The 16,549-nt window shown below is 58.7% G+C and overlaps 2 protein-coding genes across 3 annotated transcripts in view; one reads left to right on the top strand and one right to left on the bottom strand.

Moving 5' to 3' along the window:
• The window catches only part of LOC141977279 (sialic acid-binding Ig-like lectin 12), a 21,369-nt gene extending 13,944 nt beyond the window's left edge, over positions 1-7,425 (bottom strand). For both annotated transcript variants that reach the window (XM_074938671.1, XM_074938672.1), the window contains exon 1: positions 7,237-7,425. The gene's annotated coding sequence lies outside the window, so the exon portion shown is untranslated. The remainder of the gene's footprint in view (positions 1-7,236) is intronic.
• On the top strand, positions 5,736-16,549 carry LOC141977527 (sialoadhesin-like). The gene is made up of 10 exons (XM_074939046.1): positions 5,736-5,775; positions 6,962-7,315; positions 8,615-8,878; positions 9,295-9,576; positions 11,174-11,437; positions 13,143-13,239; positions 13,623-13,662; positions 14,019-14,107; positions 14,911-15,001; positions 16,316-16,549. The coding sequence occupies exons 1-10, from the start codon at positions 5,736-5,738 to the stop codon at positions 16,421-16,423; spliced, it is 1,629 nt and encodes a 542-aa protein (XP_074795147.1). The 3' UTR covers positions 16,424-16,549.

The following is a 16,549-nucleotide window of genomic DNA, read 5'->3' as shown; positions in this document are numbered from 1 at the left end:
ATAGGGGCCAGGGCGGAAGCCGCAGTCTTGGAGAAGACCCTCCCTTGATTCCCTGTTCACCCGCAGCAGCGAGATATCTTCCATAATGATCACATCCTGTGGAAAGTGTGGGGATAGGAATGATTATCAGCCCCACTACAGTGCTGGCTCTCCCCAAGAGCCACGTGCCCAGTGTACAGCAGGGTCCGGGAAGAGTGATTTCCCCTGCCCCTGCGGCTACTCACCGTTTTGGGAGTCTGGTGGCTCATGTGTGCTTGCCTGGGTCAGCCAGTGCGTGACAGGCGTGGGAGTCCTGGCTGTGTTTTAAAGCACTGAATCGGTGTTGTCTGTGTTGCAAACAATGATGCTTCTGTAAAATGTTGTGTTTAAACTTCACAGAGATGACCTTGGGAGCCCAGCCTCCCTCTTTGTTAACGGCGGCAGAACAGCTGCGCAGAATTAGAAAGCGGCCAAGAAGAACTAAGGGGGACTTTCTGCGTGATGTTATGATGCACTCCACTGCCGAGAAACAGGAATTGAAGGAGTGGCAGGACAGTGAGAAGAGGGACCGAAAGGAGAACGTGGCACACCAGAATGAAGCCATGGAGCGGCTCTTAAAGGCTATGGAGCGCCAAGTGGACACGCTCCAGGCGATACGAGCTCTTCAAAGCGAGCAGCTCCACGCCCGCCCTCCCCTGCAGCCACTGGCGCAAAACTTTTTCCCATGCCCCCCCCAGACACCGCCAACACACTCTTATCAACCTCCTGGCTCCAGTCTGTACCCGCTGCATTCCACTCCTCCCTCCTCACAGTCCAGCACTGTAGACTCCCACTACCCGCTGCACTCAACACCCATCCCTCTGCAGTTTGCCCTGCTGAAGTACAGTACCGTACAGTACCCGCTGTTCCTCTGGCTGTTCAAACTCAGCCTCCGGGCGCTGAGCCTCTGCGGTCCAGCCCTGAATGAAGCTTTCACCCTTCCCTTCACAGATATTATGGAGCGTACAGCACGTGGCTATAAGCATAGGAATATTGTCATCGGCCAGGTCCAGCTTCCCATAGAGGCAGCGCCAGCGGGGTTTTAAACAGCCAAAAGCACACTCAACAGTCATTCTGCACTTGCTCAGCCTCTTGAACCGCTCCTTTTTGCTGTCAAGTTGCCCTGTGTATGGCTTCATAAGCCATGGCATTAAGGGGTAGGCGGGGTCTCTCAGAATCACAATGGGCATTTCGACTTCCCCTACGGTGATCTTCTGGTCCGGGAAGAAAGTCTCTGCTTGCAGCTTCCTGAACAGGCCAGTGTTCCGAAAGATGCGTGCGTCATGCACCTTTCTGGACCAGCCTGTGTTAATGTCTGTGAAACGCCCTTGGTGATCCACAAGTGCCCGGAGAACCATTGGGAAATTCCCCTTGCGATTAATGTAGTCGCTGGCTAGGTGGTCTGGTGCCAGAATTGGAATATGCATGCCATCTATCACCCCTCCACAATTAGGGAGGCCCATTTGTGCAAAGCCAGCCACAATGTCACGCACGCTGCCCAGAGTCACGGTCTTTCGGAGCAGGATGCGATTAATGGCCCTGCACACTTGCATCAACACGAGTCCAACGGTCGACTTTCCCACTGCCAGCTGATTAGCGACAGATCGGTAGCTGTCTGGAGTAGCCAGCTTCCACAGCGCAATCGCCACAGGCTTCTCCAACGGCAGGCCAGCTCTCGTTCTCGTGTCCTCGCGCCGCAGGGCGGGGGCGAGCTCTTCCCACAGTCCCGTGAATGTGCTTTTCCTCACGCAAAAGTTCTGCACCCACTCCTCGTCATCCCAGACGTGCATGACGATGTGATCCCCCCGCTCAGTGCTTGTTTCCCGAGCCCAAAGGCGGCGTTCCACTGTGGTCAGCTCCTCCATGAATGCCACGAGCAATCTCCTGTCGTAGCTCCTACGCGTGGCGAGATCAATGTCGCACTCCTCTCGCCTTGGTAGTTTCAGGAATAACTCCACTGCCTCTCGCGACATGTTAGTCAGAGCGAGCAGCACACTGCTCAACAGTGCGGGATCCATTCCTCCCCAAATAAGCAGGATGCACAGTACACAAAGAGATGAAAATTGGCGCCAAATGTAGACGGAAGCACAGGGATTGCTGGGATGAGAAGCAATGCATCACGGGGCCTTGGGACAGGACCCAGGATGCCCCGTGACCCCTTCCGCCTTCCCACAAGTCTTAGCGGCAGAAGAGAAAGAGGTGCTCTTGGGGATAGCTGCCCCGAGTGCACCGCTCTGAATACCGCTGCAAGTGCGGCAAGTGTGAATGCGCTATTGTGCAGGCAGCTGACAGTGTGAACACACAACAGCGGTTTCCCTTCAGCGCTCTCTGAGGGGCGCAGTAACTGCCAGCTCTGTAACGTTGCCAGTGTCGACGTGCCCTGAGAGGGAGCAGGTGCACAATGGAGGCTGCTTGACTCCCGTCATGGCAAAAGATGGTTTCAGCGAGCTGGAAGAAACTCTAAAGGAGGGGAAGTGACGTCATCACTTGGCCTCAACTCCCCCCACAATCCAACACTTGGAGACATGTCTGGAGGACAAAGACTGAACGGGCGACGGGGTCCTCGCCTGAAGGGGAGTCCCAGCCGGTGTATGGAGGAGCTGTGACCTGCTTCTATTGCCTATCAGCACGAGACACAGCTTGATTCAAATCCTGTCTAGTTTAGAGAATTCAGATTACGATTTTACTTTTATGTCTCAGGTAACCAACCTTGATCTCTACGCTCACTACTTACAATCACTTGAAATCCATCGTTCTGTAGTGAGTAAACCTGGTTCATATTTTACCTAAAACACTGCGCTGTGGTTGAAGTGCCTGGGAAATCTGCTCAGGTCGCAAAGGCAGGTGTGCGTCCACTTTCCTTTGTGGCAGTGGTGGATCGGTGTACCGGGGTTGGCACCCCCCTCTCACGAGTGCCCGTTTCTGATTGGGCGTGTCTGCGTTTTTTAGGTGTGGAGACCCCCTTTCGGTGGTTCTCAGGCCGGTTTTCAGTGACTCAGCCCTGCGGCCGAGTCACACTGTCTGCACGTTAGCCAGCGCAAACCCCTTCCGGGGGATACAGTCCACAGGGCCTATCTCAGGACCCCGCTGGTGGTGTCTCTCTCAGGCCCTCCTTGGGCTAGAGTCTTTAAGTAGCCCAGCCCTGGTATGGGGCCGTATCCCCAGGGCTTCCTCCCTGGAGACACTATCTTCCTGCAGCTTGTGCTAGCCCTGCCAATGTACAGGGTGCTTCCCAAACACAACGTGAGAGCCAGTCCCTGCCGGACGGGCTCATGGTCTAAGATACAGGGACCAAACATGGCCAGGCAACCGGGAAAGGACAGCTAAGCCTCCCTCCAGACCTCCCGGGGGACGACTACTAAGCCTCCCCCTGCCCCACTGCTCTGTTCCTGGGATGGGTGGGGTTGAAACCTGAGGCCTCCCGCAGGGGGCCTTTGGGCCTAGTCCACCCCATCACAATTGGGTAATAAACGTACACTGGTCAGGCTTCGGACCAGGGCAGGACGGTACAGAGCTGGGGTCGTAGGTGGAGAGCTGGGGGGATTGGCGGGAGCCTCTCTTGTTGGTTCATAGGGGCTGGGAGACCATTCATGAGCGTGTCCCTGCCTGGGGATGGCTGTGTCAGGGCAGGACCTGCCAGAGGTTTGTAGCTTGTCACAGCATCACAGTGTGAGAGGGAGCCCAGGTTGGTGGGACAGAGGGCTCAGCGGTACCCCAGTTCCAGGTTGCACCCCAGGGAACCCATCACAGTGGGTGGGAGCCAGGACTCCTGGGTTCTATCCTGAGCTACTGGAGGGGAGTGGGGTCTAATGGGTTGGAGCAGTGGGGCTGGGAATCAGGACTCCTGGGTTCTATTCTTGGTTCTGCCCCTTTGCCCATAGGGGATGGGGACCATCCTCTTACTCCGAGGGCTAAGCGGCTCCTCAGATGCTTTGAGATCCCAGCTGGCCAGCGCTAGAAAAGGACCGAGCCTCATCCCTTCACCAGGGTCTCTCTGAGCATGGGTGTCGTGGTCCTTCGAACTCTGACCCAGCGGGCCCATTTGGCCTGTGGCTGAGGAGTCTCTGGGGCTGGACGGGGTTAAAAGGAACAGGCACCACCGCACACCCCCCCTTGAAACCAGCGCTGGGGCTGAGCTTCACAATTTCCAGAGAAAGGGGAAGTTTGTCTGCCGCAGCCAGACAACAAAGTGAAGTGCCTGGAGCCAGAACCCCTGAGTCCTGACTCTCAGCCCCCTGCTCTAACCACTAGACCCCGCGCCCCTTCCCCAGCTGGGGATAAAAACCAGAAGTCCTGAGTCTCAGTCACTGTAACCACTGGACCTTATTGCTACCAAACCAGCAAGTATGTTGCCTTTAAAGGCCAGGAACACAGGATCACGGTTCCCTTTCCTCCCCTGAGGCACCAGCCACTCACCAGCCTGGGGCTATTGCCACAGATGCAAATGAAGATGATTTCTCCTTACCTGCCCCCAACCTCTCTGCTGTCTCCTTAGTGTTAGCGGTGGGATCAGACCAGAGTCTCAGCCACTAACCCAGGCCCAGGTCCCAGGTATGAGCTACTTTTCCTTGTTTTGGGGGCAAAAAGCCAGATGGGGGAGAATGATTCTTTGCATCTCTAAATCATTGACAGGAGATTAAACGGTGAGAGTTTCTTATGGGAGGGGCCCCAGCTGAGATCAGGGCCTGGTGAGGCAGGCGCTGCCCAGACACAGCCAGAGACAGTCCCTGCCCCAAAGAAATTATAATTAAAATAGACAATGGGTGGGAGGGAAAACTGAGGCACAGAGAGAAGGAGTGACTGGCCCGCTATTGTATGGTGGCTCCCTGAGAGATCTAGGAAGAGAACCCAGGGCTCTGTGTCCCACTGCCGTGCTCTAGCCACTGGGCCACGCTGTCACATTGTCATTGGGGGTAGCATTGGAAATACATTGGGGGCTTCCCAAACACAGTGTGAGAGCCAGTCTGCCCGATGAGCTCATGGTGTAGGACGGAGACTGAACATGGCAGGGCTACATTACCCTGCGCTGTTAAACAGCTGACGAGCCCTACCCCAGAGCCGGCTGCATTTCAGTGCCTGTTGAAAAGATCAGCAACTGGGCAGGCTGTGAAGCTGTCTGAGATCATATAGGGGAGACCACGCTGACCTCTGCTTCTGGGGCTTTGCTGTTCCCAGCTAAGACGCTGAACCCCGACCTGCCCCTTGTGTCTGTGATACCCTTCCCCCACATGGCTCTCTCCTAAGGGGTCAGAATGTCCCCCTGGGGTCCCTGCCACACCCCAAAGCGGTTTGTTCTGTTCCACCTCCCTGACTCCCCCTGCACATGTCAGCTCCACATAGGAACTGTCCTCCAGTCCTGCCCTGAAACTGCCCTCTGTGTTGCTGTGAGCTGCCGAAGAGCCACTCGCCCCTCCCCAGAGGTGGCTGCATCTCACTCCTGAGGCCGTGAGCCCAGCACACATGTCCAGCAAAGCACACGGGGATAGAAATGCAACCAGTCCTTGCTCCGTCGGGCCAATCTCCAAGCTTTACTCCCTTCTGGTTAGGAAATTCTTTTTCGAAGGGTCCTAGGTGTAAAATACCCGGTGACGCAGCCGATCCCATGGCCGGATGCAATCGCCCGGCGCAGACGAGCTGTCACCCAGAAATGCTGCAGGTGAATCATTCCTGGCCCCTTTCCCCTCCCAGGCCGGCTGAGCGCTCTGCCCTGGACGGAGATGGCCTTGGTGCTGGTCCCTGCATTTTGCCTCCTGACCGGTGAGTAATTCACACAGATGCGACGCGCTGCCAGCCAGGGGACCGGTGGGGACCGTTTCCCCAGTCCTGGGAGTGCGTCTACACTGCCAGGGGAGCGCTCGGAACCGGGTTCCATCACAGGGAAGTCCCAGCCACTCGCACCAGCGGCTCCACTTCAAGCCTAGGGGGCGTCTGGCCTTGAACCTGACCCCGAGCGGCCGGGTCCTCGCTGCTGGTTTCACCCCGGTGGAGAACATGCCTGGTTCTCATGGCAGAGTCAGCCTGGTCTAGCCCCGGCCACGCTGGGCTGAGCAGCGAGGGCCTCAGCCGCTCTCGTCCCCCGGGCTGCCGTTTTCCCTGCGCCACGTCCTGCCTCCGGGCTTCTGGGTGCCGCAGCGAGTCAGGGTGTCTCCTGGGCCGGCCTGGAGAGCTCTGCTCCCTGCCCTGCCCGTCCGCCCAGCTCCGGCCTGGCTGGCCCCTGCCCGCGTTCGCCCCCCGCTCCTTGTGCATGGGAAGTGCCTGACCTAGGGTTGGCAACCCTCCAGGACTGTCCTGGAGCGTCCAGGAATTAACAATTAATTTTTAATTAAAGATTATTATGTGATGAAACCGGCAGTAATTTGTCCAACCAAAGTTGGCAACCCTAACCTGACCCCTCACCAGTGGGGCTCCTCCTGCAGTCAGGGCCTCTGGCCCAAGGGTCAGACTCCCCACTATGGGTGGGGGTTGAACTGAGAGGGGATGAGGGGTGCACTGGGGGGAAATATAGGGGCTGAATTGAGAGGGGATGGGGAGGTGAACTGAGCCGGGGTTGAGGGGGACTGAAGCGAGGAGGGGTGAACTAAGGACGGACTAGATAGAAGTGGGGCTGGGCAGATGCGGGGAGGGGGTCGGCCTGGACTGATGGGAGAACTCGGGGGGACAGGAGTGATTCAGCGGCTGGGGTGATAAGTTGCTGGGGATGGGCTGATGTGTGGGGGGGGGGCATCTCCAAATTCCCCTTCCCCAATTCGCAGGGGAGCGCTGGCTGGGCTCAGACAGAACCACAACCCATCGTCCCTGATTGTGTTTTAAAGCCCCTGGTTTGGGGGCTGAGCTGATGCTGGGTTCTCCCGGCGGGATCCGTGCGGCAGCCCAGCCTGCGGGCGGGTTCCCCAGCTCTCAGGGGCCGGGCGCCGGTCTGATCCCCGATTCCTGTCCCCGGCAGGCGCCTACGCCCAGGAGTGGGGCGTGACACTCGCACCAGGGCCCCTGGCCAGAGGGACCGGCTCCTGCGTGACCATCCCCTGCTCCTTCACCTACCCCGTGGGGTGGACGGTCTGGGCCGTGATCTGGACACGGGACGAGGATCAAACCGTCTATCACTCGGACGAGGCTCGTGTCCACCCGGAGTTCGAGGGGCGCGCCCGCTATCTGGGGGACCTGCAGCGCGACTGCTCCCTGCGGGTGTCGGGGCTGCGCCCCAGCGACCAGGGCACCTACCGCTTCCGGTTCCATGCAGCGGGCTTTGTCAGGACGGACAGATGGACGAGTGAGCCAGGACAGCGGCTCCGTGTCTCCGGTAACCGGGTTCCGTCCAGCGCCCCCGGGTCAAGGCAGGGCCCGAGGAGAACCGCGGAGAGGGCACCACACGCCGGCGCAGACACCCCGAGCAGGGCTTGTCCCCTCCAGCAGGGGGCAGCACCGGGACACAGACACACACACACAGACAGGCGCGAGCTTCCGCTTCCAAGTAGATGGCCCTGGGTCGAGTGAGGGATGGTCGAGTAAATCAAAACAGCAACACACACACACACACACCCCATTTCTGCCTTCCTGTGAAATCCAAGTGCTTAGAGCTGGGAGTCAGGACTCCAGGTTCTCTCCCAGCTCCAGGGGAAGCGGGGGAGTGGCTAGAGCGGGGGGCGACTTGTGGGTCAGACTCCTAGGCTGTGTTGCCGGACCCACGTCCCCGTCCCTCTGTCTAACCCTTGGCCTGTGCTGAAGAGTCGCTGGGACTGACCCTGCAGCCAGTGTAATGCAGCAGGCGTGAGGGGCTCTCAGGTGGAGACTATAGTGGGACTGGGACCCTGCAGGACCCCCCCGAACAGAGGGAACGGGTAAAATGAGCTTTGTTGGGGGTGGGCAAAAAACCAGGCTGCGTTAATTGGCGGGAAAACACTAAATCTCATAAATGTACCAAGAGTCGCCTACTGGGGAAATAGCTAAATATTTTGTTTCAGCTTCTCTTTCCTCTCCGTGTTTATCTCCCTCACTCCAAATCTGGGGAAATGCAGCCGCCCAGGTCAGGTCAGACCCGTTCTGTGATAACAGGAGTTGAAGTGTGTTTCTACCTGGTTCAAGCAAGATTTGTTTTCTTCTTTCAGTGGTAAAAATTGTCTCTGAATCCCGTTGGTACAGATCAGATCGTCTCCCACCGGTTTCTGTTGGTCGGTTGGTTGGTTTTAGGAGCCTGGGGGGATCTGTCTCTCTTGTGGGATTTGCGGGATTTAAGGTTTTTGTGGCTGGAAGGGGGATGAAAATGCAAAACCAAAGCAGGGCACTTGAATAACAGGAACGGGACAGAATTAAAACAATCCCGCTTAGGGCTCTAGTCTGAGGCCCGATGTGTGGTGCCCCCGCTGGCGGCTGCGCCCCTCCGGGCAGACCCAGCGCTCCCCGTATCTCAGGTGAACTTTTGCTGCTCTCCCTCCTGGCCACGAGCCCTCATTGCCGGGGCCAGCCGAGCTCCCAGGCTGGGCCATGCCCACACCCTGGGAGCTGCTCCCCGCTCTGCAGCCAGGCCGCGGCTCCTGGGAGCGCTGCCAGGCCCAGGGCCCCAGCAGGGTTCAATGGCTCCTGACTCCTCCTCTCCTCACAGACGATCTGTGCCAGCCATCCCTGGGGCTCCGAATACAACCGGGACCCTCCCACACCTGCTCCGTGCAGGAAACCTGCCCCCATCGCCCCTCGTGGTACGACCGAGATGGCGCACGGCGGAGCCCAGGGCAAACCTCGGGCAGGTCTGGGGCATCTGAGCTGCAAATATCCCCGTCCCAGCTGGACCCTGGCGCGGCGCTGAGATGCCAGGTGGATGGATACAGGGATGAGTGTGACTCTGACCAATCCCAGCCCCTGGGGACAGGTGAGCTCTGCTTCTACACATGGCATGGTTAGAGCAGGGGCTGCGGGAGCCAGGACACCTGGGTTCCATCCCTGACACAGGGAGGGGATTGGGGACTAGTGGCTAGAGTGGGGGAGCAGGGAGTCAGGATTCTTGGCTTCTATCTCCAGTTCTGGGAGGGGGCTGTTCTAGTGGGTTAAAGTGGGGGAGGCTCAGGGCCAGGACTCCTGGGTTCTTTCCCCAGCTCTGGGAGGGGAGTGGGTCTGTGGGTGAGAGCACGGGGCATGGGAATCAGGACTCCTGGGTTCTATTCCCTCAAAAACAGTCATCTGGCTCTAGCAAATATTCTCCCACCGAGGGACTGGACACGGAGGGACCTGCCCCTTCGTTCAGTCCTGGGGTCCAGCTGACGAACTCTCACCCGACTCTCCCCTCAGTCGCCCCCAACATGCCCAGGGTCGAGGTTTCGTGGCCGGCAGGGAAGGCAGCACTAAGGGAAGGCGACGGTTTTACCCTGCGCTGCCAGGCTGCTGCCCTGCGGCCCATCACTGGGTACGTCTGGTGCCGCGGGGACGTGTGGCTGCCAGGAACCGGGCAGGATTTACGTGTTGACAAGGCAGCTGTCTCCGACGGAGGGAGCTACGCGTGCGGGGTCTGGGTGTCCGCTCCCGGCTGGGGGTATCTGAGCCTCTCTGCGAGGGAATCGGTAGAAGTTCAGCGTAAGCAGCGAGGGCTGGCGAGAGCCTCCTCCCTCGCAGCCCCCGATACTCCCCACAGGGCCTCTTGGAGCAGCCCCACGTGCCCCTGCCTCCTCCCCCCTGCTTCGCCCCACCCGCCTCGTCCCCCCCGCTTCGCCCCCTTCCGCCTCCTCGTGCCTGCTTCACCCCTCCCAGCGCATTGGGCCAAAAGAAATCTGATGAGGTTCAACAAGGACAAGTGCAGAGTCCTGCACTTAGGACGGAAGAATCCCATGCATCGCTACAGACTAGGGACCGAATGGCTCGGCAGCAGTTCTGCAGAGAAGGACCTAGGGGTTACAGTGGACGAGAAGCTGGATATGAGTCAACAGTGTGCCCTTGTTGCCAAGAAGGCCAATGGCATTTTGGGGTGTATAAGTAGGGGCATTGCCAGCAGATGGAGGGACGTGTTCGTTCCCCTCTATTTGACATTGGTGCGGCCTCATCTGGAGTACTGTGTCTAGTTTTGGGCCCCACACTACAAGAAGGATGTGGAGAAATTGGAGAGAGTCCAGTGAAGGGAAACAAAAATGATTAGGGGACTGCAACACAGGAGATATGAGGAGAGGCTGAGGGAACTGGGATTGTTTAGTCTATGGAAGAGAAGAATGAGGGGGGATTTGATAGCTGCTTTTAACTACCTGAAAGGTGGATCCAAAGAGGATGGATCTAGACTATTCTCCGTGGTAGCAGATGACAGGACAAGAAGTAATGGTCTCAAGTTGCAGTGGGGGAGGTTTATTGGATATTAGGAAAAACTTTTTCACTAGGAGGGTGGTGAAACACTGGAATGCGTTACCTAGGGAGGTGGTGGAATCCCCTTCCTTAGAAGTTTTTAAGGTCAGACTTGACAAAGTCCTGGCTGGGATGATTTAGTTGGGATTGGTCCTGCTCTGGGCAGGGGGTTGGACTAGATGACCTCCAGAGGTCCCTTCCAACCCAGATATTCTAGCCTCATATTCCGCCCCCGCCTCCTAATATCCGGGTTTGCTCAACCCAGTGCTGCTGGCTCTGGGCTGGGCCCCCTGCTCCTCTGCATCGCTCCTGTGGCTGGGCCCAGCAGAGACAAATTCATTTTGTGTCCCCCCCACCTGCCCTGGGGCCCCAGCCCCCTTTGGGCCACTGCCCATCCCCCCACCTGTCCCGGGGCCCCATTCCACACTGAGCTAGGCCCTGTCCCCTCCCACCTTCCCAGGTGTCCAGCTGCCTCTGTGCCAGGCCCTGCCCCTCCATCTGCCTTGTGTCCCCGGACCCTCTGGGACAGTCTCTGCCCGCCCCCAAGCTGCCCCAGACCTCTAGCCCCATATGGGCCAGGCCCCCTCCCACCCCTCACCTGCTCCAGGCCCCCAGCTTGCTCTGGGCCAGACCCTCTCCCCCGCAACTGCCTTGTGCCCCCAGACCCTTCTGGGGGACTCCTCCCCCTTATCCCCAGGCCGCCCTGCCTGTTTTCGCCCCCTGGAGCCACACGGGCCAGGCCCTGCCCCTCACCCCCTGCCCTGGATCCCTTCCCCCCTCTGGGCCAGGTCCCCCCACTCTGTCTCTCTCCGTTCACACACCATGTCTCCGTCTCGCCCCCCAGATGCCCCCACAGGTGTCCGCGTTACGGCAGCGCCGGGCACCAGCCCGCAGGAAGGGGAATCGGTGACGCTAACGTGCAATTACACCAGCAGTGTCCCCGCCCCCAACTCCTACACCTGGTACCGGGGCGACCAGCAGCTGAAAGGATCCCGGCAGGAAATGGTGTTGAAGAGCATCACGGTGGACCAGGCTGGGGAGTATCACTGCCAGGCCAACAATGGGATCGGCCAGTCCCCGTCCCCCGCAATCAACATAACCATCCTGTGTAAGTGCCGGGGACGTGAGAAAAGAGACCTCTGGGTTGGGGGTGGGGCTATGGTTGTGCCGTAGACCCAGCTGGGGAGGGTCATTGTGGCGATCGCAGGAGCTCCCAGTGCTGCTCCTCACCAGGAGCTCCCAGTGCCGTGGTCGCCAGCAGGGCTAGCGCCATCCCAGGGTGCATGAACAGGGCAATCTGGAATCAAGCAGAGAGGGGATTTTACCTCTGGATCTTGCCCTGGTGCAACCACGTCTGGGGTCCTGTGCCCAGTTCTGGGGCCCGCACTCCCAGGAGGTGCTGATCAGCTGGGGAGGGGTCAGAGAAGATCCATGAGAAGGAGTCAGGGGTTGGAAAACCTGCCCCAGGGTGAGAGACTCCGGGAGCTCCGTCTGTTTAGCTGAACCAAGGGAAGGGGAAGGGGTGACATGAGCCGCGTCTGGAAGATCCTACACAGAGAAGAGAACATTGATAATGGGCCCGGTGGCCGAGTAGACAGGGATCCAGGAGCTGGAAGCTGAAGCTAGACAAATTCAGACTGGCAATAAGGTGCAAATGTTGAACAGGGAGGAGAATTTGCCATTGAAAGAACGATCTCAGGACATGGTGGATTCTCCGTCCCGGGGAATGTTTAAATCAAGCTGGGATGTTTTGATAAAGTATTTGCTCTCCTTCAAATGGGAATGAATTCAGGGGAGTCCTGAGGCCTGTGTCACTTCTGGCCTTAGATTGTATGGATCATCCTTCCCTAGGCCCATCACTGCCTTTTCCCGAGGTCTTGGGGAGGCTGGCTGTGATTCCTCCAGCTCTTTAATCAAACAGGCAGGGGCTGGATTACATCTCCCATGATGCACCATAGCCAGGGATTCCAATGAAGCGCCTCACCCCGCACCAAGAGGGGAGCAGGTGGTGCATCGTAGGAGATGTAGTTCAGCTGGACAGCCCGGCCGATAGAGGAGACTGAGAATGTGAGGCACAGGAACTGCAAGTCCCATGATGCACCACACCGAAGGACTCTTATGACACACATGGAATAATGGGATTTTGTGAGATCTTGGTTTTCATTTAAAAAACACAAAGTTTCTAGTAGAGATGGCCAGGAAATGGGTTTTTTTTCCCAAGTGGGAAAGCTCCACTTTTCACAGAAATGTCAAAAACCGAAATATTTCAATTGAAAATGGCCTGATGGGAGTTGTAGTTTGAGTGCCTTGTGCTTCCATTCTCTTCTGTACGCCAGGATCTCTAGCTGGACTATATCTCCCATGATGCACCTTGGGTAGCATTCCTATGATGCACGCCCTTCCCTCACCAAGGGAGGAGCTGGTGGGGCATCATGAGAGATGTAGTCCAGACAGACACCTTGGCCTAGAGTGGAGAATGAGGATGCACAGCTCTGAAACTACATCTCCCATGATGCACCCTGACTATGGATTCCTATGAGGCACGCTTCCCATCACCAAGAGGGGAGATAGTGGTGCATCATGGGAAATGTCATCCAGCTGGGCAGCACAGCCTATAGAGGAGGCTGGGGGTGCTGGGAGGGGAGGGCTTCACGTCTGAGCATCAGGTCTGCTCACTCCAAAGACACCACGTGTAACGATCCAGCCCCATGCAGCCTCACTGTGGGCTTGTTACCCGGCTGCCGTCCCTCAGCAAATGGGGTTCAAAAATCTGCTGCAGGGTTGATCCAATAACCCTCCTTTCTCCTTTCCAGCCACCCCCCGTGTTTGGGCTCCCGTGTACATCCTGGGACCTGCAGTTGCTCTTGTCCCCCTGCTGCTGGTGGGGCTGGTCGGCGTCATAGCTTGGAGGTATTTGCGCTTGCTTTGCAAACCGGTGATATCCGTGTCTCGGGTCGTCTGGCCATCCCCAGCTCCTCCCGCCTGGCCTTTGCCAGAGAACCCTGCAATCCGGGAGTTAGAATTGCAGAACCAGTTCGGATGCACGGAAACCCAGTCAGGGGGAGATGATTGAATGGTGGTGGTTGGGTCCCACACAGATACCTGACACCCGCAGGGGCCTGGGAAGGGCTGGGTGGCCTCCTGCTTACACGGCTAGGCTGGTGGTCAGGAGAGCAGGGGTCAAGCCCAGGCAGGAGGTTTTATTTGGTGGGAGCCTTTGTCCTGTTCCTTCCTCTCCTGAACCGAAGCAGATGTCGTTTTGCCTCTGAGCTGTTGGTCTCCTTTATTTGTAGGAAGAGGCGGAGCAAACGCCAGGGACTGAGCAGCGATCCGGTAAGTGCATCTATGGGGCTGGGAGCCAGGACGCCTGGGTTCTCGCCCTAGCTCCGGGAGGGGAGTGGGGTCTATTGGGCTAGAGCAAGAGGGGCTGGGAGCCAGGACTCCTGGGTTCTATCGCCAGCTTTGCTGCTGACTCACTGCATGACTTTAGATGAGCTCTGTCCCTCAGCTTACCCCTTCATAAAACAGGATAATAAAACTCCCCTCCCCTGAGGAGGACAGAAGGTCTTTCCAATCCCTTGGGTAGTTTATCGGGGCGGGGGGGTCTATGTGCATTTTCCTTTGTTGTTAGACATCACCGAGCAGTCCCAGAGCAGTGGCTCGCGGCCTCACTTCTCCCTGCCTTGCAGGAGACCCCGATGTCTGAACGCATCTATGAGAACACCCAGCATTATGGCATGGGGAAGCCAGCCCGCCTGGCCCCACCTGGGGCCCCCAGGTAACAGCCGGGCGTGGCTGTGAGCTACTGTGTAGGGGCTGGGTGTGGGGCGGTGCCCACATGTTTGGAGAATGTGCCAAGGGTGAGCTTGATACGCCTCCTGCTGGGGCGGGGGAGGGGTGTGTGTGTGTGTGTCCCTGGCGCCCCCTGCTGGAGGGATGAGCCCTGTTTGGGGCAGGGGCTGGATCGGCGCCAGCACTCCCTAGACAGGGGTCCCCAAACATTTTCTGTCGCACCCTCCCTTATCCATAATGGAATCTGTCCACACCCCTTCCCCCTCCCCTGCCGGGAGCAGGGCCAGAGATGCGGTCAGAAGCTGGGTTCGAGGCTGGTGCTGGGACTAGGGCTGGAGCTGCGGGTGGGGCAAAGCGGGGCTGGGTGCTGCCCCCTCCCTGCCCCCCATAGGGGCTGGCCCGGCTACGCTGCCCGGAAAGTTCCTCCATATCCTCCTAGGGTGGTGTGCCCCACAGTTTGGGGACCACTGCTCTAGAAGGGAAAGGCCCCTTCCCTGTCCTCCCCCACCCCCAAGCAAGCCAGTCCCCTGCTCCGGGGCTGGATTAGAGCCAGTGTCCCCTAGAGGGGAAAGGCCCCATTTCCCATTCCCCAAATCCATGACTCATGTCTGGTCTGGGTGCTTTAGCCCAGGGGTCCGCCCCCAGCCACTGACCCACAGGGGTTGTACGCTGTTGACCGACGCAGCCTGTCCAATCCCCAGCCACGGCGCTGCAGCCGACCCAATGCTAGCGACCCAAATGCCCTCGCGCCATCCCCAGCCCCCGTAACGTTCTCTCCTTCCGTGGCAGCGCGCGCACCGAGGTGTTCCCGGGCTCTCCGGATGGCACCGGGGAATCCCACATCTACAGCCAGCCCATGAACATGGGCAGAGTACTGCAGGTGAGAGACTCTGTATACGGGGCCCAGGACTCCTGGGTTCTATCCCTGGCTCTGGGAGGGCAGTGGGGTCTAGTGGTTAGAGTGGGGGCAGAGGGCTGGGAGCGTGGACTCCTGGGTTCTATCCCTGGTTCTGGGAGGGCAGTGGGGTCCAGTGGATAGAGCGGGGGCAGGGGGCTGGGAGCCAGGACTCCTGGGCTCTATCCCTGGCTCTGGGAGGGGAGTGGGGTCCAGTGGTTAGAGTGGGGGCAGAGGGCTGGGAGCGTGGACTCCTGGGTTCTATCCCTGGCTCTGGGAGGGGAGTGGGGTCCAGTGGTTAGAGCGGGGGCAGGGGGCTGGGAGCCAGGACTCCTGGGTTCTATCCCTGGTTCTGGGAGGGCAGTGGGGTCTAGTGGTTAGAGCGGGGGCAGGGGGCAGGGAGCCAGGACTCCTGGGTTCTATCCCTGGCTCTGGGAGGGCAGTGGGGTCTAGTGGTTAGAGCGGGGGCAGGGAGCCAGGACTCCTGGGCTCTGTCCCGGCTCTGCCCCCCGTGAGATCAGCTCCCAGCGGCAGCGAGACCAGGCTGGGCTGGGCACTCTGGGTCAGGGTGAGCACAGCTGCGGGGCAGGGCAGGGGGCATCGCCCAGCAGCTGGAGGGCAGAGCGGTGGACGGGACGCTGAGTGACGGGGCGGGCGGGTGACATGAAGAGGCGAGCGCCCTGCAGGGGGGGCTCTGTGTCGCCGGGGGCAGCGGGACAAGCCCTGGGCAGCTGGCGTGTGCAGCAATATCTTGTCCACCGGCTGGGACAGGGAATGGGGCCTGGGGCCTTTCCCCTGTAGGGGGCGCCAGCTCTGATCCAACTGCTGGTGACTGAGTAGCAGCATTGCCGTGAGCTGGTGGAGTTGCTCCGTTCGATGGCAGGAGGAGCAGAGCTGTTGTGTCCAAGGTGGAGCTAAAGGAGTTGCTCCATTACCCAGCAGCAGTGGTAGGGCTGTTATCCTCCATGTGTATCTCCCATTACGGAGGTTACGCCCTTAGCTGATGTGTTTTGTGTCGATATAAGGGGTCTCCAGAAGGCCCGACGTAATGATCATCAAGGCTAAAATTGTGGGGGGGAGGAGTTGTTTTTTTAGGAGACAGCGTTGCCTAGTGGATAGAGCGCTGGCCTGAGGCACAGGACGCCTGGGTTCTCTTCCTGGCTCTTCCACCTGCCTGGTGGGTGGCCTTGGCTAAGTCACTTCCTCTGGTGCCTCAGTTTTCCCAGCCGTGCCTTGAGCTCTGCTGACGTAAAGCTCCCCGTCAGAGCCGGGCGTTTTCATTATTATTCTTTGCCCTAGAGTGACCCGGATGAGGTCCACTACTCGGCCATCCAGCTGCAGCATCCCACTCGGAGAGCGGAGCCTGCCGCCGACCTCACCTGCGAATACGCTGTTATTAAGCACTAGCATCCAGCTGCGACTCACCGAGTGCCTCCCCACACGGGGGGCCAGGAAAAGATTTTACCTCCCCCACCTCATCTCTCTTAAAACACAAACCGGCAACATCATGTGTTGAAATCTACAAAGTAAATA

The sequence above is a fragment of the Natator depressus genome, chromosome 24, assembly GCF_965152275.1.
Source record: "Natator depressus isolate rNatDep1 chromosome 24, rNatDep2.hap1, whole genome shotgun sequence".
Classification (NCBI taxonomy): Eukaryota; Metazoa; Chordata; order Testudines; family Cheloniidae; genus Natator; species Natator depressus.
This window is presented reverse-complemented; position numbering and strand designations above follow the sequence as displayed.

Bases quoted from the DNA above. Each gene is read 5' to 3' on its own strand.
- LOC141977527 (XM_074939046.1), top strand. From the start codon at position 5,736: ATGGCCTTGGTGCTGGTCCCTGCATTTTGCCTCCTGACCG. The intron at 9,577-11,173 runs GTAAGCAGCGAG...CTCGCCCCCCAG, and splicing joins GGAATCGGTAGAAGTTCAGC to ATGCCCCCACAGGTGTCCGC. The intron at 15,002-16,315 runs GTGAGAGACTCT...TCTTTGCCCTAG, and splicing joins ACATGGGCAGAGTACTGCAG to AGTGACCCGGATGAGGTCCA.